Raw genomic sequence first — 23,522 nt, forward strand, 5'->3', positions numbered from 1 at the left:
CTGAGCACAGTAAATTGACTGTCCCATGAATTACGTCTGAACAGCTACAGGGTGAGTACCTCTCCTCTGGCCAAGCAGCTGCCCTCTCTGGTGCTGTTCCAAGAAGGGCGCGAACTCATGAGACGTCCGATGGTGGACATTAAAGCGAGAGCTGTGTCTTGGACCTTCAGTGAGGCAAGTCTTGTATGCAACTAACTCGTGGAGTAGGAACGGTCACGTCCACAAAGCTATATCCTCATATGACGTTCATTTCCATCCTAGGAGAACATTATCCGAGCGTTTAATCTCAACGAACTCTTCCAAAAATCCAAGAAGCTGAACAAAAGTCGTGGTTTGAAAGAAGAGAAGAGCGGCGTTCAGCCAGAGGAGGTCAGCGACGAGCTCCACCCTGAAACCAACAACCTGGAGCCGCCCACAGAGAGCAAGAAAGACCAGTGAGAGGATTCAGAGACGGGCTGCATGCCACACGAGGAGGCCAAAGTCTAGAATATGGCGGGACGGAGAGAGGGGAAATGGTTTCAACCACTACTAGACGTCAAGTCTTCACTGTGGCAAATAAATACCCAAAAAGCTGGACCACGTTTCCCTGGTCTGACTGGGTATGATGCAGTGTGGTTTGAATGCAGCTAAGCAAAAGACGAGTAATGATTTTAGTACATTTTATTAAGTTATTTGAGAACAAATGCGTTTTTTATAATGCATGGTTTTTTTGGCTACTTTTCGCAACTTCTCATCACCGTGTGTAAACCTTTGCTGCCTGTATTTTTACTGGTGCCTCATGTTTCTAAGCCAAAATAAAACTGTGCAGTTAAGATTCACGACTCAGTTAATCAGTTTGACCTTTTTATTCTGAGAAGACATCTTTTTAAAAATTCTTTATAAGGCCATTTTGGAAATGTCTTTTATGTACTCTTTACAGATATTTGTGAAACTCATTCCATTCATCACAGCCCACAATAGCAATATTTTATCTCACATAGAAGTTTACTCACATAGGTTCAAATTGTTCAGTGGTCACAATTGTTGGCCAGCGCAGGAAGAAAAGTATCTCACGGTCTCTTTATCGATGGCTGCCTGTGCCACTAATGATGCTTCTTTTTCTTGTAACCACCCACACATTTACCCAGGTGGGCTTTTTGACAATATTCTCAAGTTCGCACGCCAGTGAAGCATTCAGCACGACCAACAAAAACCACATGCACACCGACGACGTCGCCGCCTGGGAGGGTTGAAAACTAGTAACACGGTCGTTTGGGTTGAGCGATGACACTTGTGTGCTTCAAGCGAGTACTTTCCCCCCAAAGACGTGCTACATTCAGCCAGCTTTGACATTCTACTGCCAACACCGCTGGAGGCCTTAATAGAATAAATAAAATCTTAACCGTAATGCCCAATCCTGAAACTATTCCTTTCTTAACATGGCGGTGGGTTAAAGGGTTAAAAAAAAAAAAAACCTGTACCTTTACAGAAGTTTTAAAAGCCAATCAAAAAATCGAATCTGCCGTTTTTTTTTTCTCTCGGAAAAGTGTAAAAAATACAAATAAAATGTGCATGCTTCACTACGAATGGTCTCAAGGCAGAAAAAACAAAAAAAAGTCTAAATACAAACCAGTCCCTCCTTGAAATTCTATTCAGTGGCATAGCGCATTTACAATTTCATTTATAAAGTCTTTGTCATAAAAAATATTCATACTTACTCTTCTTTTCTCAAAAAAAAGAAAAGGACAAACTGGCAGAGACTGGTTTGAAATTGTGCCCAAAACTACAAGGTTGTCTTGTGTGGTAAAATAAATAAGCCCTTCCCTCGCTGCCCCCATTTGGCTGGCCACCCGTTAAAGGTTTCAGGTTCTACTAGCATCTCGATGGACAAAATATTACAGAAAAAGGGACATATAATGATCTTAAAGCTACTAACAGATTTTGCATAATGTCTCTAGCATAAAGATTACAAGCGTACATTCCACAAAGATACTTGTGCTGCAATCGTGATTCTGAATTTCTTTGTGGCTTTCAGAAAAATCAAACTCAATTATTTGCCACTTCGGGCTGTTCACCAAAACGATCATCATTCTCTTTGGACGATGAAAGATTCCAGCAAGAGCTCATGAGTGGGCTGATGCAGCCATTAAAATAAAAACAGGCAACTGATCCGAGATCGCTTTCATGAATAATTACACGCAGTACTGTCTGTCACCCTTATCCATAGTCCATGCCTGACAAGTTGACCCAATAATAATCTGTAAGATTTTATACATTTATATAAAACAATATTTTTAAAAAAAGATTTAGAAAACTAAAATGATACTGTGTTTATAGGTTGGACTCTTGTCGATAAATGGGTTGTGTGGTCCGTTCGCCGGATAAAGGCCATCCTTTCCTCAAGTGTCGGACACGGCGGGCAATACTCTGTGTGCTAACGGACCAAATGAAACAGCCAATCATTGAATCGCTCTGGGTGTTCTGTAGACATATCTGTACCCAGCCATGATGATACAGTCACGTCCGTCTGTGGCTCACAAAGTGGCTAAAGGGAGACGACTTGATCCGCCGAAAAATGCAGTGTCCCCTTTTACTCTTTGTTCAAATCTGCCAGTGGCGTTACAAATATAACAAAGTGAGTACCAGACAGGCTCCTTTAGTCCTTTGCAGCGGAAAAACAGTCATTTCTCAGGAGCCTACAGTGGATAACGTCCAGCTCAGGTGAGAGACAAGTGGAAGTAGTCCTATGACCCGCCCCCTCCTCTTTGTGATGGACCATGACGGTCACTCAAACCGATATCTCGTAAGTGGTCCCTCCAACGCCTGTCACCTTCTTCACTCCGCCCCCTGGTTTGGATGGTGTGTGATTGGCCAAGACCGGACGAGAGGTGGATCTGATTGGACAGCCATCAGGAAGGGGAGGGAAGGGGAGGCAGATTAGGAGTGAGGACAGAGGATACATGGATGTGGAGGTGAGTGGTTCTACTTCAAAAATAACAGCAAACAAGCACAAATGTTTCTCTACCATGGAACTTGTAAGGCATTTGGTAACTATACTTATTGAGTAAGAAAAGGCCAGAGGTCAGGAGTAAACAGCACCGTGGTGAGGCATGCTTTCACAGAGCTAAACACATACTGACATGCTGTTAGCACTTCAGTCACACAGTCCACCAACTCACCCAATAACACTTTCATACACAACAACTGTTAAACGCTAAACAAGCAAAGACTGACTGTAAACCTTGGAGGAGGAAAAGGAAGACTCACACAGATCAGGGAGGAAGAGGAGGGCTGACACAAACCAGGGAGGAAGAAGAAGAGAATTAGGAGGAAAAGGAAGAGAAGCAGGCTGGCGGATCTGGCGACGGATCACTACTCACTGTGGAGCCTGTTGCCCTCCTCCGGCTCCTCCCCCTCCCAGCACAATGCCTCCTCCTGAAGCCCGAGGCTTGTGCTGAGGCCCTGCCTCCCCAACATAAGCCTGGGACTTGCCGAGGGAGAGGCCGCGAGGTGGCGGGGAGACGGGGTGCTCTAGTGAGCGAGCCCGGGGGGAAGAGGATGCGGAGGAAAGGTTACGAGGGGCTCGGGAGGAGGAGTAGTCCTGGTTATGCTGGAGCAGGTGCTGGATCTCGGGAGGCCCAGAGGAGGGAGGGGGCGGACTGACGGCACGCAGGTAGGCCCTGTGGGGGGAGGAGAAAGTGGCAGAGCCCTGGAACAGCTGCCCCTCCCTCTGCTGGGCGATCTGAGCCGAGAGGAAGGGCGACGTGTAGCCCTGCAGCAGGCTGCTGGGTGACACCACCTCCCGCTGGCCTGTTGCAGTCGCTGAGGGAAACTGAGCGCGAGGCTTCTGCGGCGACAGCTCGTGAGCGGCCGACTCGAACTCCGGGCTCTCGGATGGTGTCAGAAGGCTGTCGTAGGACAGGCTGCCATTCCGAGGCGTTTGATTGGCCAAGCTTTTGTAGCTGGTGTCTGTGGTGCCCTCTGATTGGAGCGTGGCCAGCGGGTTATGGGCCGCCTGCGCTGAGCGCAAGCTGGAGGAGTGAGAGCCGCCAGTGGACAGAACCAGAGAGGATGGGTAGGAGGTGTAGGAGCGCCCAGTCAGGGAGTAACCTGACATGCCCCCTGGCATCACTCCGGCAGTCCCGCCGGGGCCTCCGGGGCCCTCGCCCCTCTCCCCTCCCCCTCTGCGCGCCCCTACACCTCCCCCCACCACCGCGGTCCCGTCCAGGCTGCTCGGCTCCGAACGGTAGCTAAGCTGACGGCTGGACTGGAGGATGGAGGGAGATGGAGAGTTGAGGCTCTCCCCACGGATCATCTGAGGAAGAGGAGAAACAGACAAAAGAGAGAGAGAGGGGGAGCGTGATGAAGATGATGGCAGGAGCAAAGGGGGGGGGGGGGGGGGGGGGAGAAGAAAATCCCCATGTTAGTTGAGGAATAGATAACATAACACCAAAAAAATAACCATTTTACTACAAAAACATAACAGAAAAAAAAAAAGAGTGGTGGGGAGAAATTGGATGCTTGACCAGTGCTCTACTCCATCATCACACTACTGGATTGGAAACATTGACTGGCTTGAACAAGCACTGACACTGCATGTCAAAGACTGTGTGTATCAACACATGGATGGAAATATACAAATACATACAGTACATGAACTACACATTCCAGTCAATGCAGTCCGAGGGGAAAGGATAGATCCACTCAAACACAAAGGGATACACACAGATGACACCAGCTGAGACTTACTGATCGACCGATGGCCACTGAATGATCAATTCAAAGTAAAAAACAAAAAAAAGAGGGGCATGGTATTAACCACAAAAGAAATTAGCCACCAGATCATCTGTTACAGTAATCGGATATTGTTTGTTCTGAGTATTCTAATAAGATTAACCACATCCCATATCTTTTACAGATGCTAAAACAAGGTCGCTATGTAAAACCAACACGGTTGTGTCGAAGCTGATCCTGTGTTCTTTTAATACTCTTAATATACAGTACTGAATAACTTTAGGTGAATAGATTATACCCAATACATGGAGGTCTGTGCAAGTGTGTATCGACATGTACCTTGTTGGGGTGTGTGAGGGCCGTGTGGTTCCTTCCTGGGCTGTTGTAAGGTGGTCGGTACTTATACATCGACGGCGTAGGTGGAGTTTCAGTCAACAGGCTGCTCTCTGAGTGGCGAGAAACCAAAAGGACATTTGAAAGAGGCGTGTTTGCGATTACAAAACAAACATTCAACTGTTCAGGTAAAGCACTTGAAGTACCTGTGCTGCACTCGATGGTCATCACTCAAGATGTTGACACGTCAGGTGATATACCCGTTACTACAGAGGTTCACGTATGTGTTGTGTAAGAGTGCGTTTGTCTCACCCTCCGTGTCAGCACGGGGCAGGCCAGGGTACCGAAGCTCTGGCTTTGGAGGAGGTGGAGGCTCTGCATCAGCTGACTGGCTCTCCATCTGGTCTAGACTACTCTTGGACTGGAGCGGACACACAGAGACACACAGTATCAGGCCGTGTCCAGTAAAGAAGTTTAACTCGGTGTTTGCTGCAACACCGCATTGCACGCACATCGCATGAATATTACTTTGTAACTCGACTGTTGTACTTCTATCGTTAACCTTGAGATTGTTGCTACAGAGGGTGGAATTGTTGATGCCATAACAACTTCTTGGAGGCATGATGTCCTGTTTCATGAACCGTTGTTCAACGTTTTAGCATCTGATAAAAGTTCAAACTCACTGAACTATTTTTAGTCTGAACACCCTCCAACACATGTGCTTCATTATCCAGATGAGGTAGGGTTTACCCGTTTCTGTGTTGCTCCTCGACTTTCAGTATTTAAACCAAAGAATCCCGCACACTTCTTTGGATCTTTGGGGGGGGGTGGGCCAATATGTTAAATTCATTGATTGCTTTGTATCCCTCACCCTGGTGCTGTGTCGGTCATTCTGGATGCCGTTGTCCAGGACCTTGGCTTCTAGCTGGGCCTCAGTGAGAGGCGGTCGAAGAAATGGTGGCTGTACATCCATTGCCTGAGGGCTTCGCCGCCGGCCCATGTATCTGTGAGGGGTACATACACACACATTAAAATGACACAAGGATTAAACAGGCTTGGCAGTATGTTGCTCTCTTGACAAGCATGATCTAACACAAGAAACCACTCGCACTGAAGGCTTGCGCTCATATATTCCATCACTAAACAGACAAGAGTGTGTGTGTGTGTGTGTGTGTGTGTGTATATATATACACACACGCACACGCACACGCACACACACACACACACTTTTTCTCTTGAGTATATATTTATATTGTATATAGCTAAATGTCTATACCTACATCCGTTCTACTTTTTTGCTGCTCTTTTTTATTCTTTATATATATATATTGTCTTGTTTATTGTAAATTTGTGTTTGTACATTGAGAGCGGAGTGGAAACCGGAGACAAATTCCATGTATGCGTAAGCATACATGGCCAATAAAGCTGATTCTGATTCTGAAGTGAGAACAATAAAAGAGGACGCTGGAAAAGTGGAAAGAGAGAGAGAGAGAGAGAGCAATGGAAAGAAAGGGCAGTGGAAAAAGAACAATTGTGGAGCTGAGTGTGAAAGGAGAGATGAGTGCAGAGGAGAGAGGAAGGCTGACCTGGGGGCCTGGGAGCTGCAGAGCACATGAGAAATATTCCTCGTGCAGCCGTTGGTGAAAGGGTTAACGCCTCCCCGAAACTTCCCTGTGACCTACAATGAGAGGAAAATGTTCCAGCTCACACCATTAATGCTAAAAACACAATCTGAAGTGTCTGGATTATTCAGTGACGCACACAACCAGCTCTTGTTTGTACCTGTTCGTTTGTGGTCCTACCGCGGGCCACCAACACCATGTGGAACCCAGTCAGGCCAGCGACCGGGACAAAAAACAGGCCGGACACACACATTACAGCCATACTGGGAGGGGAGGGTCAAGGAGGTTACAACAAACCCAGCAAAGGAAAAACAACACAAATACCAGGCTAAAAATCACTGCGCCAACAAAATGCGTGCCAAGTAAAGGATACGTAACCGCAGCATGTGGCGTGTCCAGCTGCTGGCGGTGGTGCAGCACGTAAACCAAGCCAAAGCCAAATACGTTCATGATGTGGGTGGTAAGTGAAAGCAAGAAGAGGAAGAAATGGCGATAATTCCTCCGACCAATGCAGTTGTTCACCCACGGACAGTGGTGGTCGAAATCCTGACAGAGCACAAAGGACAATAATGTGCAAACACCAGTAAAGATACGAGAGAGAGGAGAATAACTGTGACAAGGAACAGTTACAACACATCAAAATCAAACAAGTTCTACCTCTCACGGAATATATCAATTTCTAATTAGGCCTCACAATACCAGCCCGTAACACAGAGTGCGCGCGTGTACCTCCACACAGTTGTCGCAGACTGAGCAGTGCGAGCAGCGCGGCGGACGGTAGAAGCGGCAGGTCGAGCACCACTTCATGCGCACCTGGATCCCTTTGATCTCCACCGTCTTGTAGAGCGGGGCACGGAAATCATCTTCTTTGTCCTCATCCTCCTCCGCTAAACACGACAGACACACACACTGAGACTGTACCAACATCATTGTACTGGATCCTACGGCCTCCCTGCATTCTGTTTGAACATTTCAGTCAATTTCTAACGGATCGTGGCATTATTGGTGATTCTTTTCATTCTTAGCTTATCTGTCATGCACTCAATTGTATATGTTAGTATGTGATAATCAACTTTCTCAGGAAAAAACACTGAGTTTACCTCTGGGGAAGACTCCAGGGTCCATGAAAGTGGCCATACAGAAGTTGGCGAGGGTGAAGAGGAAGATCACGGCAATGTAGACGGGAATGACAAAGGAGAAATACTCTGACAACCATGGACACCTGGAGAGCATGAACAAGGATAGAATAAAATGACAGTTTGACATGTTATGGCCATAACTACTAGTCTACTACACATGTTCAAGAGCAGGCTCCAATCCCTGCACTTGCTGCAATACACAGATGGGAAAAATGAGCAAGAAACACTCCTCAGCTCACAGGTATGATTGCGAGGAACTGTGTGAATACTTGCTGATAAGAGGACAGGTTTGCACAGTAAACTCTCTCTGTATAAAGGTTAAACAAACAACAAAAACAATGGGACGTCTTCATATAAAACATAACGTATAGGGATATTTACACACGCCTTTAGCATACACAAATACATGCAAACTTGATTAGTTAGGCAGCGACACAACTGTGTGTACATTTGGCCCTGTTTGCATTATGTGGGAGTTTCAATATGAGTGAGATACTTACGTGAAGCAGAAGAAGAGGGTGGTGGATCCGACAAGGAAAGTGGTGGCTGCAGACACCGGGACATATCGGCTGGGGCGAAATGGACGGGGAGGAGCAGAAGCAGGGACACCTACTCCTCCCCCAACCCCCCCACCACTGAAGCCCGGCATCAGAGACAGAGAGAGAGGGGAGGAAGACAGAGAGAGAGGGAGGGATCTATCTATCTACGGTCTACCTACTGTAAACGGCGCTTTACAGGTCAAAATGGCGAATGTGGGGTTTGTTCGGGAGGAGGGACCATGACTACAGACTAGAAAAAAGAAAACACTATGCAAAGCAGCAGCTGAATGGAAACATGAGGGTTTCTCTGTGTCCCGTCACACTAAAGGTCTCCTGGCACTAAGATAATCAGTACTTTCATACAGCAGTAAACAGCTTTACTTTAGCATTGCATGTGTACAGCTTGTTGTAATGTTATTTAAGTTGTGTGCATAATCTTAAGAGGTTTATAAAAGCAAGACTTTACAAGAGCAAGGTGATACAAAAATATGTGTGTCGGTAATTCATAAATATTTTTGTATGGCTTTAATCTAACTGTATTTGGTGCAACAATATAAATAAATCGAATTGTAACTGCTCCCTGGCACCAGTGCAACCGTAACACTTGTGTGCTCCAACGCTAAAGCACAGAGACTCGCACACGACTAAAGCGAGAGGAATCTGGGTTTCTCTCCGCTCCTTAAAACTCAGTGTTTTGCATTAATGCTCGCCACTGTGCTCGAGTTCTGATTATGCCTATCAGAGGAAATGAATATAAAAACAAAAAGAGCAGAAAATGAAAGAGGTAGTGGGTGGATGGCCAGCAGGCCGAGAGCAGAAGCACATAGAGGAGAAGAGGCAGAGGATTGAGCGCAGCAGCTGCTGATGACTTCTGTGATTGTCCCGAGAGGGCGTATTTAGGCACTGGGTGGGTGGAAGAAATGGAGGATGGCGGCAGAAGAAGGGACAGTTCCAGCGTTTCAAACTATGTCAGCAGGGGGAAACCAACTAAAACTAATTTGAACTAGTTGCTGGAAGCTGCATCAAACAAAAGTCCAGCTGGAATTAATTTTCAAAAAGCCGATGAGAGAGAAAAAAAAAAAAAAAAAAAAAAAAAAACACGGTTTACAAAATGATGTCCAGCCTCAAACAGCCAATCAGAGTCCTCTGGTTCTTGTGAGACCCCCCGCTTTCAGTCTTTGCTTCAATATGGGGACAAAATCAACTCAATCCAAAAAGAAGCCCTGTGTACGTCATCGAGCTGTCGCCACACTTGGCCGGGTCTGGGTGTAGAGGCCTCTCCCACCTCCAAACTCTCTGCAGATAGACCTCCTTTCCCATGTTGCATCTCCTAAACAAAGCCATGTGCAGCAGTGATGTTATGTAGTCTGATGCATTTTACTTCTTTGTCTTCTTTTACCCACTGGCTCTGTGGGTCAGCTGTCGGATGCCCCTGTAAAGAAATTGACACGTTTAAGCTTGACTGTCAACGGTAAAGTTCCTTGTTGAACAGAGGTATCGAAGAGAAGCAGAGGTTTCACTCTGATTTCATAACATAGGTCGGCTAATAAATTCTTTACTGTCCTAAAAAGCTTGTGTTACAGTGCAAACCTGTTCATTTCTCACCGTTAACGTTGCTCATAAACAAAGTTGCTCAACAGTGTGCTGTTGTTCAATCACAACTGTCACATCAATGCCCTCAGGATTTCAAATGAAACACCTCCCACTTCTGGAAAGTCAAAACACCACACACCCCCACACCCCCACACACACACACACCTCATCTCCAAATGAAAAAGTAGTGCGTGCGGTGAGAAGACACTGAAAACGGATCCGGAGTAACCCGATAGTTTAGACACACCCCTCTTTTCGACAATCACCAGAGCCGTGGTGGTGGTGCAGCAGTTAATCATCTCACCTGCCAAACAACACCCACCCCACTCCCTCTCGACAATAACGGATGATAATCCTAAAATCTCCTGTGTCGAGCCTGTCATGTCACCACAACCATCTGCAGATCCGAGCAACATCGTTGAATGACCGGTCTAGCAATGAATTTGATCTATTTCCCCAGCAGCAGTTACACACTATTAGTTTCTAGCTAATGTCTTGTTTGATTGTATGTAATTTAATTGAGTATCACTTCATCTTTGGATCATAAATTGAAGGAGACCGAGCGTGAAACAACAGGCCAGGGCAGTGCTAGTATCAGCCAAGACAACTAACAATGAACCTCATTAAAATAACGTTACACCTCACTTTCTTCAACTAAGTTAAGTAATAGACGATGCGGTGTTTTGGCTCGTTGTGTTAAACGTTCATTGAGATTATGACAGATTTAAACGCGACCTATACTTAGTGATCAGTTAGCTCTTACCTAGCCTCGAAAGTTTTTTGCGACACTGCTCAGTCCTTTACCACAGCGAAGAGTTAGCTAACGTTACCTGGCTGGCTAGTATGGGGAGCTTTACACTCGCGGAGTAGCTTTCCTTGACGGCTGGCCGGATAAATGAACGTACGTTCGGCTAAATAGTCACCACAAAGAGCGGGTAAAACAAGCAGGACATACCTAACACAGAACATGCGAGCTGTCTTGCCTGTAGGGTGTGGGTCGTTACGGTCCTCCTTGAGTTAGCCGCTAGCAAACTAGTTAGCTCGCTTGCTAGGCCGACATCGGAATCCCGGAAGTCGCCCGTCGTCCCTCAGGTGGGATGAACAGCCAATCAGAGGCCGAGCAGGTGTGGTCTGGAGAAACAGTTGAACCAACCATGACTGACAGGATTGGTTCGCTGTCGGATTGCTTTGACCGCCCACACAGCTTTATTACCACATAATGAAACGGCTTCCTCTGAAATGACTGGCAAACATCTTAATGTTACACACAAATAGTATTTTTGCAATGCATTTAAATGTAACATTTCCTCAAGTTGCTCATTATGCAACAACGAAGAAGAGCACTTCATTAACGTCCCCACTCTGCCGACTTATGAAGAGACATCTCTGACGTTTTACTTCAGAAACTCAAAGAGTCGGATGTCTTTGTTGTGGGTTGTAATACTGGAAACGTTACAGCCAGATGATTCCATCAAACTTCCGTGCCCAAGTCAAGAATATTTAGTCTTTTCTTTTGTGTTTTGAAATACCGGATCATTTTACATTTATTCAGCTTTAGTCCAAGCCACATGCACATGTTACAATCCATACGTCAAGAAGAAGCCACCTAACAAAAGCATCTGGGGACCACAGATGGTCGACTCAAATCCTCCATAACAGGCCCACCTACAACAAAGCCACAATCCGGCATATTAACGCCAATGTTCAGAACAATAGCACAGACACTAAACGGTTAAGAACATGCTAAATATGAAAATCAGGACATAAAGTAATTAAGCATCTGTCTGGGCATCACAAAGTCTGTTCTTTCAATTTGAGATATTGTTACTGTCTGTTAAGAAATAAGTGTCCAACTTAAATACTACAGCATGTAGGCCTGTGGAATATTTGATGAGCTCCAGTGAGCTGGCAGGTGTGGACAGTATAAACAAATCATAGTGGTCCTTCATGTTTACTGCCTTACTGGTACTATACATCAGTTCCACTTATGTCCAAATAGACATGGACACCACAGGATGTATACAACAGAGAAGACCGGACACGTCTCCCACTTCACGGACACATTCATAATGCGTTTGCTTTGTTCGATGAGGCTTTGTAGAAATATTTAGTAGAACCTAATGTGAAGCCATGGAATTAAAAGACTTTTCCCAGACTTGATTAAGTTGTAATTAAGTAAAAACACACAAATGTTTTCATAACTAGTCCATTAAATACCGGGCATATAAAAATGAAAATAAATGTGAACTGATATACATATATTGTGCATATGTAGGACAGGACAATGTGCGACCATTAAACTTAGTATATCTGACACCGAATGTTTTACATTTCCAAAATTTATTACGCAAGAGAAGAAAAACAATGTTCATAAAACTTATTATCAAGAAAACAATTCCTGCACTGATAAAAAACATCCCTGGCCACAAATTGGCCAAACAGTGTGGTCTATAAAATGGTGTTTAATTTACAGCAACTGTACTGAAACTTTTTCTCTTTTGCCCTCTTTAGCCCCTACAAAGAGACACAACTAGGAAACAAAACGTCTTCTTTACAGAACTCCTCTCCACTTCTTTTACAACAAAGTTCTCTTTCCTTAAGTGTAACACTTCATTTCATGTCCATAAAGCGGATGTCCATGATAAGTAGAGTGTGTCTGGGCAGTGGTCTGGGCGCTGGGGACAGCACTTTCATCACCTGTGTTTGCGTGTCCACATTAGTCACCACTATGAAGCCACACACAGGGCTCTCTACGATACCCTTTCTGGCACCTTCATCTCCGTCCTCTGCACTGCTCACGCTCAGCACATGATACGTGAGATCTCTCCCTGGTGTAACAGGCACGAGCTTTAGCTGCGTGTCATCCTGAGACATTCCCAGTGGCAAGCAGGAGTCCGGGATGGACGGTGCTCCGATCTTGTAGATCCGGACGTCTGAGAAACGCACTTCGTAGGAGAAGGGGTAGAAGGTCACTCCACGGAAGCCGTAGAAATACTCGCGGATCTTCTCATCGCGAGTATCCCGCCTGCACTCCTTGGAGCGCTCCACCACCCCTCCGGACTTAGGTAGGAGAACAACCCGTACAAAGTGAGGGAGGTCTCGTTTTAGTTCATTGTAGAGCCTCTCGTGGTCCAGCACTAGCACCACATCCACCTCGAAGGCAGAAGCACAGTGGACTAGAGCCTGGTATCCTGAGCCCTTCACCCAGCCGCAGGTGTTGATGATACAGCCTCCCACGCTAGCCTTCCTGTTCACCTCACAGCGCCGGGAAAACACGTTGGCTAAGCATGATGTCAGCTACAAGTTGTGAGAAAAGAACCGATTAAATTGGGCAGAGAACATTTTTAAAACTGATGATAAGGCAGATTAAATCTGCAGGCTGGCAGTGGGCGTTTGGCTTCATACTGTCATGTTAAGTGTTGCCATAATCTTTTTTTCTCACCTTATTGTAAAGTTTGATATTAGTCCCAGGGGTAGTAGAGCCAAAGTGGTAGACCAACGGAGCCTGGACTGAGAAACCCTCCTCCACGTCCGCCGGGCGCTCAATGCATAGTGCCGACACTGTACCAGGTACAGACACCTGAGGAGCAGAATTAAAATGACAGGATAAGATTTGAGTCGGCTCTGGCACATTAAAAAAATAGATTTGAGATCGCTGGTTGATCCTGATTTTATGGATGCATAAAGTAAATGTCAACCCTTGATGGTATATGACAAACTGTGGCATGAATAACTACTCTGAATGCCATTCATTTGATGGACAGATGGCACTCAAGCTGACATATTTCAACACTTCCAGATGGAGTAAATGATTATGAACATCCCAAGCAGTACGTCACTCTTAGTCCATCTTGTGCTAGAAATACAACACTTCTCCTCGTCTTTACTGTCATAGAAACAGAGTACACTTGGAAACTCAAAATATTAGTTTTCCAGAACTTATTGTGCATGTGATTGACAGAACCAGCCATAGGGGCATGCTGTGCTCCTACACATGTGCATCTTATCTATCCTACACAGATGCTGTAGTTACACTTTGCATTCAAGATGATAAGTCTGTGTGACATGAAGCGAAATAATTAAAATGGTAGCCGGTGTTATTCCTTTAATATCGGTAGTCTGTGCTGATGTTTATTATGATAACTCCAATTCATCTCACCCCACTCTGTCCAACATCCAGTTCCACCAATGTTGGCCTCCGGCCCACCCTTACAGCATAGCTTAACAGCAGGCGACACACTGTTGACTTTCCCACATCTGTAGGTCCCACCACCATCACCTGCAGGATAATTCATTATACACGGTCAATTGAAATGCATTTACTGAGATCTGGCAACCTTGCATAGAAAGACCTCTGAAAACAGTAGTGTTTTATTCAAACCTACCCTCGGCCCCCTCTCGTTGTCCCGCTCTGCTTGTTTCCTCATCTGTTCCAGGGCAGCGTGTGTGTTCAGGTAGAGCAGCATAGGAGTGTCCTTGGACACATAAGCCACCTGTGGTGATGAGGGGTAGACACTGGTTATTTGATCAGCTCATAGAACCCACATTAGACACTCTCACACATTTGCATGGACACGCCTCCGGGTACTCACCTCTGGCTTCCCATAAAGATTCACACTGCAGCCTTGCCAGGTGAAAACGGCGATCTTGGAGCCCGGTCCAAATGTGTACTTCTTGTTGCGGTTCAGCTCGGAGCCGAACACCTCAGCCATTCCTGTAAGGAGCTCCAGGTCAACCTGCTCTGCGGTGTCCCCTGCCTCTACCTCAAACCTAAGTTCAGTCTCCTTCTCCAGGTCAAACCTGGTGCTGACCTTCCCAGGTACTGCAACATCTTCACTAATGGTCTCCACACCCTCTGTTGCCATGACTGACAAGAGAGAGTCCATGTTACAAACACCTGGAAATAACGTCTAGTTGAAAAGAAAAGGACAATGATGTAAAAGGACAATTTATCACAATGTCTCCAACACTGCCATACTTTTAAAGACCATTTTCATTTTGTATCAATACATTTATACTTCATATATTCATTGACGCTATAAAATGTTAATATTGACAAACTTTTGTGAAATGCTGAGATAAAAAGTTGATTTAACCAGGAAGTCTTTCGACACAGCAGCTCCGTTAACGTTACATAAGAGACCAAGCCAAAATGCCAGCATGGTGTAGTTAAGCGTCACATAAACAGTTTATTAACTATATCCACATACAGAAAGATAAAACACTACCTGAGAGGTATGAAAAGGAGTAACGTTAGACCCAGTTTGTGGCTATCGCTAATAATGTAATGTATGCAGGACAAACTGGAGCTATAAACAGACGTGCTAGCATTTAGTTATTGAAAAATGGGGGATGATGTAATATGTCATTTGCAATGTAATTTTTTACTTAATCAGACCGACAGTCAAAGTGTGAGCACTGAGAGAAAGCAGTTTAGCTCGTGGGTCACTTGCAGGCAAAAAACAGCTAGCTAGCAGTTAGCACACCGTAGCCGTAACATCGCCATATTTTAGCAGTAAATAGCCTGTAAGCGCCTGGAATGCCATTAACCTACTCCCACATTGCCAGGTGCATGTCTACTGGTTAGTTATTTTAGTCTGTAGTACTTACGGACTAAATTCAAGCTTATTGTAGTTTGAAAAATAGGTTCCCAACTCTTGAGGAACCAACACTGTGGTTGGGCGCGTGATGATGACGTCACGTCCCTCTCAACCAATAATGTTCAACGTCCTCTGGTGGCTCGCGCAAATCGCTGGAAATAAATCTTAAATGAAGATTTTGTTGTTCGATGTAGATTTAAAACCTAAAACTTGTTTTTTTTTTTTTTAAAAAGAGACACTTAAATTTGTTATGTTATCTTGATGCTTCTCAAAAAAGTGAATTTCAACAGAGAAATTCACTTTTAAGAAATACATTTGAAGGATTATCTTCACATTTGAGAAGTTGTAACCTTTTTTTCAGTTTTATGGTCAAACTCTTCATAAACATGCTGTCCAAACTGTTTGCTCCATTTGTAAAGTAACTACAGCGGATAAATACATTTAGTGGAGTAAAAAGTACATTTTCCTGTGAAATGTAGTCAATCAGAAAAGGAATTACTCAATGACCAATACCATAATATTGTACTTAAGCACAGTACTTGAGTAAATATACTTGTGTTACTTCCCACCTCTGACCTGTCTAGAAACAACATTTCGTTGGGATGTTTTTGTGAGATAAAAACCTTCCCAGATAAAAATAACTGCTTGACTAGAGTGAAAAAAGAGAAAAGAAACATACCTACACTTACACAATAATTGAGAAACAAGACTTTATTTACTAAAAACAAGCTTTAAAAGCACAATAAACTATAAATGAGGTTGTTTTTTTGTTCTGTTGTCTTAAACAGCAGCACTGTGCATCTGATAAATGTAGTGGTTCAGAGACGCTCCACTAGGTGTCACCATGCGTCCGGGAGACGTGAGCTGTTGGAGCTCACATCATCAGAGGAGAGACGGGGACATCCCATTGGTCACTCCTCATCATTCTGCTTCCATGGACCACATCTCCTGAACTCTTGGCTGCATGCAAGACAAATCATTTCTTTAGTTTAACTCTGAAATATAAACATTCTTAACACACCACTGTTGTGTACTACAGCCTACGCTCAACCAGTAGCAGTATAGACACTTGTATAGAACACAGGAATAAGATTGTATAAAGCAGTACATTTAATAAAATTAATTAGGTTATTAAAACATTAATCCACATGTGAAGAAATGAACAAAAACAATAATACATCACACACAGCACACTGCTGTGCAAAAGCAAACATGGAGGACACTGAAGTCGATGTTTACGGATTAGCGATAATGACTGAAGGTTGTGTCATGAGCTCGACTAACAAGCAGTTACTTTGCTCTCGGCTGGTGATTCATGAAATGTGAAGACACGAAAGGCAATCCAAGTTCAGGCTGTGACACATGGCTCTGGGGAAATTTACATAAGGGAACATTGCATCCCAAAAAATATTCAACAGCATTAAAGGCTTAAAAAGTATCTTCAGAGATGCTGGTAAAAACAACTAACGACCAATAAGTAAATGTCTTTTGAGCCAAACTAATCTAACGGTAGAAGGTTAAACATTGAATAAACACATTTGTATACAGTTTGGTTAATGCACGTTCTATGAATTAGTGGAGACAATTTCAAAGGGAAGAGAAATTGCAACGGTTTCAAAAAAACATTTAAAAGGTTAATTCTTATCCACAAGCTAAGCTGTCAAGAATATGGTGACAACTAAAAAGCAACGAAATAACTTTGTGGACTGTAACATTTCAAACACGTGTTTTTCACAGATAATACACGTGTATGTATACGTGCATGTTAAACCCATGTTTGGTTCCCTCATGTAACATCTAACTCCATTTACCTTACAGTTCACAGCTATCATTTGACTTTGCTTCTCTATGTATTACAGCAGAACAAGAAGAACTATTTAGTGTGACAGTGCACTCCTTCATTAATATTTGTATCGAGAGTTTTCTGCTTTGTATTATTCTGTCTGTTTGCTTTGAAAGGACAAACCTTCACATGGGCGTCTACTCAGCCTTCAGAGCCTCCTGCAGAGCAGCAACTATGACATCAGGTTGAGGAAACTTGAGCCTAGCAGGCGGACCCTTATTTATTCCAGTCCACAGAGATGTTTCTATAGGAACACAAGGACACAGTGTCATTTGTACGAACAATTTAGAAGATAAGCAATACTTTTAATGTATAACAGCGGCCTCTAGAAGACTTTAAGATGTGTCGACTCTGATACTCAAAACCAAACAGTGAATAATCCATAAATTTGGAGAAAAACTATTTTACATATTAAATTTTATCCTCTGGTGGCTTTTCTGCACGCCTGTTGAACACAGCCTCCTGCTGACTGTGTGAACGGGCTTTAATGAGGCAGAAGAGACATTCACTCCGAGGGAAAGATTGGGTAAGATTATACTTTCTTCACATCCTTAGTTGACAACTTAGATTTACAACTAATACGAAATCTATTATACTGATGAAAGGAAATTTTGTGGAATGGCTTTAATGAACGGTTGGAGCAAATGTGTTTGATTTAAATCTGGTTATTTCTGGTTTGTAATTTTGGTGAACTAAACCTTTAACAAACCACTACAAATGAGTAAATCCCAAAACTGAGGTAATGACACTTGCTCATCCATTGGGGAGTCAAAAATGGCAGTTATTCTTGGATTTTCCCTTTTCATCCTCCTCACTTTTGCCTCCATCCAGCAGAGTGATGTCAAAGCTCTTCCTGCGCGGTCTCTCAGGGTTGAAGACCACAGTCAGGTCAGGACGGGCAGCCAGGAGGGCAGCTTTCACCTCCTCAGCATGACGCCCGTACACTCGTCAGCTCTTACTGCCAGAAATAACAGATCAACCATCAGGTGGAAGTTAGCAATGTGGAGCGTGTCTGCATATGACAAAACAACTATGTACATTTACTTAAGAACTGTCCTTTAGTGCTATAATTTTTTATCTTATATTCAACTACATTTTAGAGGGAAATAAAAAAAATACAATAACTTTAAGAAGCACTTGCAGTGTAGACTGTATTGCATTAAATTAAGTCTACAATGCATGTCCATCAGAGCTGCTTCTTCTTTTATGAAATTATGGTTGTCTATGTGTACATATGCGAATCCAGAAAAGCCTAGCTGATCTTGGAACTGCAGGTTTTTTGGGGTTTTCAGTAGGTTTGGTCAAAACTCACAACTCTCTTTCAACCATATATCCATTCCTTTTCGCTCTTCAGACACTCATGCATTACTTATATTGAAAATATATACATTAGGTCTAATGGAAAGCTCTGCTACTCATTTATGTTTAAGGATTATGCTGGGTGTGAGCCCTTGAGATTTAGATGGCACAGGCACTTCTGTGCTGGTGACGTTAGTCTTTCCTTTCGTGCCGACCAACAAATGCCTTTAAGTATTTCAGTGTTTGCACCAGTGTTCAATGACCACCCTTTGGCCTTCCTGGCCTCTCTCCTCCTCTCCTCTGTCCTTCTCCCCCACATATGGTTTCTCCTCTTCTGCCTCAACCTCCGCTTTGCGTTTCGTCCCACGTCGACCTGAAACACACGTGATGTTACGTTTATTTTCATACCGCGTGCCGTGCAACCTCTAACCCGTTTATCAACTAAAAGCAATACACACCACATGTCTATCATGTTGCTAAATGTCGGAGTTACATTTGTTCTAACGTTACACACCGACCTGCTTTGGACGCCATTGCAGTTGTCAAATTTTTGCGCGCACGTGGACTGTACCAAAGTATTTGTCTGACAGGGTTTTCAGTGTGACGGACGAAACCATTACCAGGAAGGTTTAGGTTTTCCATATAGAAACATACACACACACATACATACAGTTTACTGTGTTTTTGTCTTTAACATTAAGCTAATTCATCAATCGCATTCAAACAAAGCATCAGTTTTTGACAACTTCAGGAATTTGCCACAGCTCCTTTCTACCGATCCAGGACAGATGATGATGAATGATGTGACAGCTTGACACAAGGGCCATCAGTGCAGTTGTTTCTGGCTTTTATTTTGTTTACAGCAATTGTATCACAATTGATTTGACAATGACATAAAATGCTACAATGTAACACATTTTTAAACAAGTTTACATTTGAAATTCAACTCTTTTGATACACAGATGGTGTATCAACAGATGGTGTATGATTGGATCTCTGACTTTTTGGCCCTCATATTTGCGTCATCCCATCCAGCTAAAAGCTAGATACACTTTGAGATGAAGTTCCCCTTCTGGCTATTCTAGCAGAAGATCTGTGTAATGTCCTCTTCAAACAGTGGGACAGATGATTGCAGGGTTGTGCTCCCATGTCCTTTAATCGTTTGCAAGATTCCCAATTGTTGACTTGTGAGAGATGGCAGAGAGACAGCAAAGAAACAAGTGAGAGAAAACCCTGCAGAGCAACAGACGGATGTGTTTGTATACTCCAAAGTCAACAGCAAATATGGTGTTACCGGAATAGCAATACCGAATACACGTGTCTTCAGTAGAGGATGTGGCAGTCACATTTTTGGGCATTCAAAACCAAATTGTCTGAGAGGACGTCACAAGCTGCGTCCGTGCCATCAAACATGGGCTATACAACCTCCCAGAGCGAGGCGGTGTGACTGACTCACAAGCGCTCAAAGAATAACTGTTCTTTTGTTCGCAACCAACTGAAGAACCACAATTCATCTTGGCCGTGCTGTCACTTTCATTCTTGCTGTCCTTACCATATGATTAAATCTATCACTCAGTGTTTCACTCTCTCTGAAACAGACCAGACACAACGACGCAGAAAATCTCTGATGTCTTTGGATCCCAATCTGTCTTTGCAGTCTGTTGCAGTGTATTTTAGCCGTGTGCGTAAAGCTTCAAGAGCGAACAGACCGTCGGACAGATGTGCCCTGTCTTCACCCCGCTCTCCTCTTTTTCTTCCAAATGACTCAAGACCGGATGCACAGAGCTCCTGGTTGCGTCCACGCTGCACAAATGTGCACACACTCACAAACACTCGCATATTACTGTGGTGTAGGGACACAACAGAAAGCACATATTTCATTCAGAAATCAATTTTTTTTCATGTGTGTTTGCTCCTCTCAGCTACAGCATCGTATTTTCTGAATCTTTAGGACTCAGTTGGTAAATTGATATATATATTCTGATGTTTAATTGTTGAATTGTGAATCTCCCTCCTGCAATTGTTCTTGGAAATCTGTTACGCATTTTGTAACTTCATAGTGTGAAACATTGCTAATTGGTTAATTAAAAACTTGAGCTCAACCGCTGCCAAAAGAATGTGAGTTAACTAAACCAAACGTAAATAATTCTGAATTATTGTAATGTAAAAACAATTTAGTTGAGTTCGCCGATCGAACAAGTTCAATAAACGGAATATTTTAAGTTCAATGAGCAACTGTTTAGTCACACTGACACATGTTACAGTTAAATTGGCTCTGCAGTTACATTTCCTCAGTTTGAAGAGTCAGTTCACACAGGTCTTTGCTTACAGTATGCTGGCCCTGCTCCTTTGTGTGGTGGAAAAAAAAATCTTTTTGACCTCCCAGTGAGAAATAATCACGATGGAACTTCTTATTAAGTATAAGTATTAAAGTATTAAAAACATATTTAATGAACAGACACTTCAATCAAAATTCAGCTGAATGGATAGAGCTCTTTCCCCACGAATGGTTCGGAGGTCTAACCCCAATAAAAAACAAAACAGAGTATATATGCGCGTTATCTCGTCTCCTCTCCCTTCACCCTCTCCCTCGCAGATGTTGGCCGCTGCACCCACAAAGGCCAGGTTCCCAGCCTTTTCGTGGGAAGAGGGTTAGGGTGGTATAGGCAGGTTTAAGCAATACAAGTTATAACTAAAAGAACCATATGATACATTTCCACAACACTTTGTACAAGGATGATACGTGATGCTGCTTACATCTTGTTAAAAGAAACAGCAAGTATCCATCGGGTCTGTCTTTTTCAAACAAGATAGTCTGGAGAGTTTTAAAACTCAAACCATAAATGCTGGAAAGTCTTATTTTAAGGGTTCTAAAACTAGTTTTAGTTAATTAATAAACTATTGAATTTACATTAGATTGATGATAAAATATGTTGAAAATATACTTTTTACTGCACTACATATATCTGACAGTTGGACGTACTAGTTAAGTTTCCGATTTACCTTTGAAATAAAAAAGCATGTAAAGCTTTGAAAATACAATGCATTGATATCCAAAGAGATATTTCCCCCCTAAAATACACACATGAAAACCATTTCAAAACCAGTTGCATGAAATAAAACAGTACAAGTTAAAAGCAACCTCATTTTATTCTTCAAAAGTCTCCTTTTTGGCTTTTTGTAAATATTGTTTTGGTAAATATTGCTTCACACTGATGATTTGGTGGCATTTTATCCAGTGACACACACACACAAGCAATGGGCATATTATTTTTTCAGTCGGTGAACTCATGGCAAAGTCGCCCTTTGTAGTGAGGATAGTCAGTGTTTCGATGATTTATCCAGATAGTCAGAGGGTCTCCTCATCTCTCTGTTTTCACTCGTTTCCTTCCTCTTCCGTTTGGTGAGTTATCCGGAGCAGAGGCTCGCTGCTCCGGAGGCTCATGTTTCCACGCGCTGGACAAGTGAGCTGGTGAGCGCAACGGTGCTGCAAATGATTTTCATCAATTATGGATGTAACACTGCATTGTCACATGGTAATTTAAACCTATTCTCTTCTTTAATGTCAAGAAAAGACGACCTTTGTATTGTGTTCTATTGTTTCAGGGTGAAACCCGGGTGAATAATCCATTTCATCCATGGCCCTCTGACGTCAGGGTGTGAGTCTCGGTTCTTCCTATGCAAATAAGAACATGTGTGAGGGTGAACGTCAGCGAACACGCCAATGACACGCAAACAATCACGCCAACTCACACGAGCCAACACACAGGCTTGGCCAAGACAAGCATAACCATGTGGGGGAGGCAGAGAGAGAAAGAAAGACAGAGATGGATATAGGTGTTGGAGTGATAGGGCTTCAGACAAAGACTGAGTGACAGCATATTAAGCAGGCAAACACACAAAAGAGAGGAAGAAAGGCAGAGGCAAGAAAAATGGAATAGCGAGTTGGGGGAGAATGAGTGGGCACAGTGTATGATAAGCGCTCATCATCAAAGTCTGATGACTTCAGAGGAATTCTCTCTGCTAATGGGCTGGTTGTGTTCCTGCACCGGAAAAACTGCAAATATGTCCCGTGGCCACCCAGGCAGCTGCTTACAGGCCTAGAGAGCAAACGCCTACACTTCTGCCATGAAATAGCAATTTGGAAATACAGGAAGTGTAAGCACGTTGGTCACGATTCAAGTTTTTGATGTGCATTTCTCGAGGTGGTTAACCCTGGCAGGATAAGATATCAGTCGTCCATTACTGCCTTCTGCACATTTCTGTGAAATTATGATTCATTATCATTATGAATTATGATTATGTCCTTTTACTTAACTTCAAAGCTGCCTCCAAAGCTGTTTTACGGTTGATTTTTGTTCAATATTTATGATTCTTAGAGTTGAGCTTAGTGACAATCTGCATGTAACTGTTCATCAAAAGCTTGAATCGACCAGAGTCCTTTGACAATTCTGGACAACAGTAAAGATATTTCTTTTGTTTCCTATTTCACAAATAATGTCCATGAAAAGTCTAAACCCGCATGCTGTTTGAAGCCTTGACTGCCAGAAATCATGCTCTTGTTTTAATGAATCCTTAAAGCAGAAGTTTGACATTTTAGGAAATATACTTATTCACTTTACGGTGGTATCAATCGTCTCATCTCACTCTATGCCACGAGCGGATTTCGCAAAACTAATCCTTCAAACCGCTAACATCCTTACGTCAAAGAAAAGCTCAACCCCATTGAGCTTGTTTGACATTGTAATACTGGCTGGCAAGCACCTGAGTGTAAACTTGTTACCGTCTTTGGGATGAAAAGAGAGATAACTGTGTATAGTTGTATGTTGGGGACAGAGATG

The 23,522-nt window shown here is 43.4% G+C and overlaps 4 protein-coding genes across 7 annotated transcripts in view; 1 reads left to right on the forward strand and 3 right to left on the reverse strand.

The window, feature by feature from the left end:
- tmx2a (thioredoxin-related transmembrane protein 2a) overlaps positions 1 to 1,479 on the forward strand; it is a 4,656-nt gene extending 3,177 nt beyond the window's left edge. Inside the window, 2 exon segments of the mRNA XM_031862747.1 lie at positions 45 to 174; positions 262 to 1,479. Of these exon segments, the coding sequence (XP_031718607.1) occupies positions 45 to 174; positions 262 to 438 (307 nt within the window). The 3' untranslated portion in view covers positions 439 to 1,479.
- Positions 831 to 11,026, reverse strand: zdhhc5b (zinc finger DHHC-type palmitoyltransferase 5b). Of its 4 annotated transcripts, XM_031862745.1 has the most exons (13): positions 10,895 to 11,026; positions 8,308 to 9,778; positions 7,769 to 7,890; positions 7,398 to 7,555; positions 7,042 to 7,214; positions 6,829 to 6,931; positions 6,633 to 6,724; positions 5,918 to 6,050; positions 5,359 to 5,467; positions 5,053 to 5,159; positions 3,360 to 4,294; positions 3,247 to 3,270; positions 2,840 to 2,873 (listed from the first exon to the last, which is right to left on the reverse strand). In XM_031862745.1, exons 2-12 carry the CDS (start codon positions 8,454 to 8,456, stop codon positions 3,252 to 3,254), a joined length of 2,100 nt encoding a protein of 699 aa, XP_031718605.1. In that variant the 5' UTR covers positions 8,457 to 9,778; positions 10,895 to 11,026; the 3' UTR covers positions 2,840 to 2,873; positions 3,247 to 3,251. The 4 variants fall into 4 exon arrangements, with proteins under 4 accessions (XP_031718602.1, XP_031718603.1, XP_031718604.1 ...); XM_031862742.1 differs by lacking the exon at positions 3,247 to 3,270 and having other exon boundaries at positions 831 to 2,873; XM_031862743.1 differs by lacking the exons at positions 3,247 to 3,270; positions 10,895 to 11,026 and adding an exon at positions 10,703 to 10,850 and having other exon boundaries at positions 831 to 2,873.
- A 349-nt stretch (positions 11,027 to 11,375) lies between these two features.
- clp1 (cleavage factor polyribonucleotide kinase subunit 1) lies at positions 11,376 to 15,627 on the reverse strand. The gene is made up of 6 exons (XM_031862767.1): positions 15,550 to 15,627; positions 14,532 to 14,849; positions 14,325 to 14,432; positions 14,099 to 14,218; positions 13,382 to 13,519; positions 11,376 to 13,236 (listed from the first exon to the last, which is right to left on the reverse strand). Exons 2-6 carry the CDS (start codon positions 14,823 to 14,825, stop codon positions 12,550 to 12,552), a joined length of 1,347 nt encoding a protein of 448 aa, XP_031718627.1. The 5' UTR covers positions 14,826 to 14,849; positions 15,550 to 15,627; the 3' UTR covers positions 11,376 to 12,549.
- A 673-nt stretch (positions 15,628 to 16,300) lies between these two features.
- Positions 16,301 to 19,215, reverse strand: selenoh (selenoprotein H). The gene is made up of 5 exons (XM_031862477.1): positions 19,200 to 19,215; positions 18,931 to 19,054; positions 18,198 to 18,340; positions 17,506 to 17,626; positions 16,301 to 16,499 (listed from the first exon to the last, which is right to left on the reverse strand). Exons 1-4 carry the CDS (start codon positions 19,213 to 19,215, stop codon positions 17,520 to 17,522), a joined length of 390 nt encoding a protein of 129 aa, XP_031718337.1. The 3' UTR covers positions 16,301 to 16,499; positions 17,506 to 17,519.
- Positions 19,216 to 23,522: the final 4,307 nt, after the last annotated feature.

Source organism: Anarrhichthys ocellatus, unplaced genomic scaffold (assembly GCF_004355925.1).
Source record: "Anarrhichthys ocellatus isolate YVR2014 unplaced genomic scaffold, GSC_Weel_1.0 scaffold27, whole genome shotgun sequence".
Taxonomy (NCBI): domain Eukaryota; kingdom Metazoa; phylum Chordata; class Actinopteri; order Perciformes; family Anarhichadidae; genus Anarrhichthys; species Anarrhichthys ocellatus.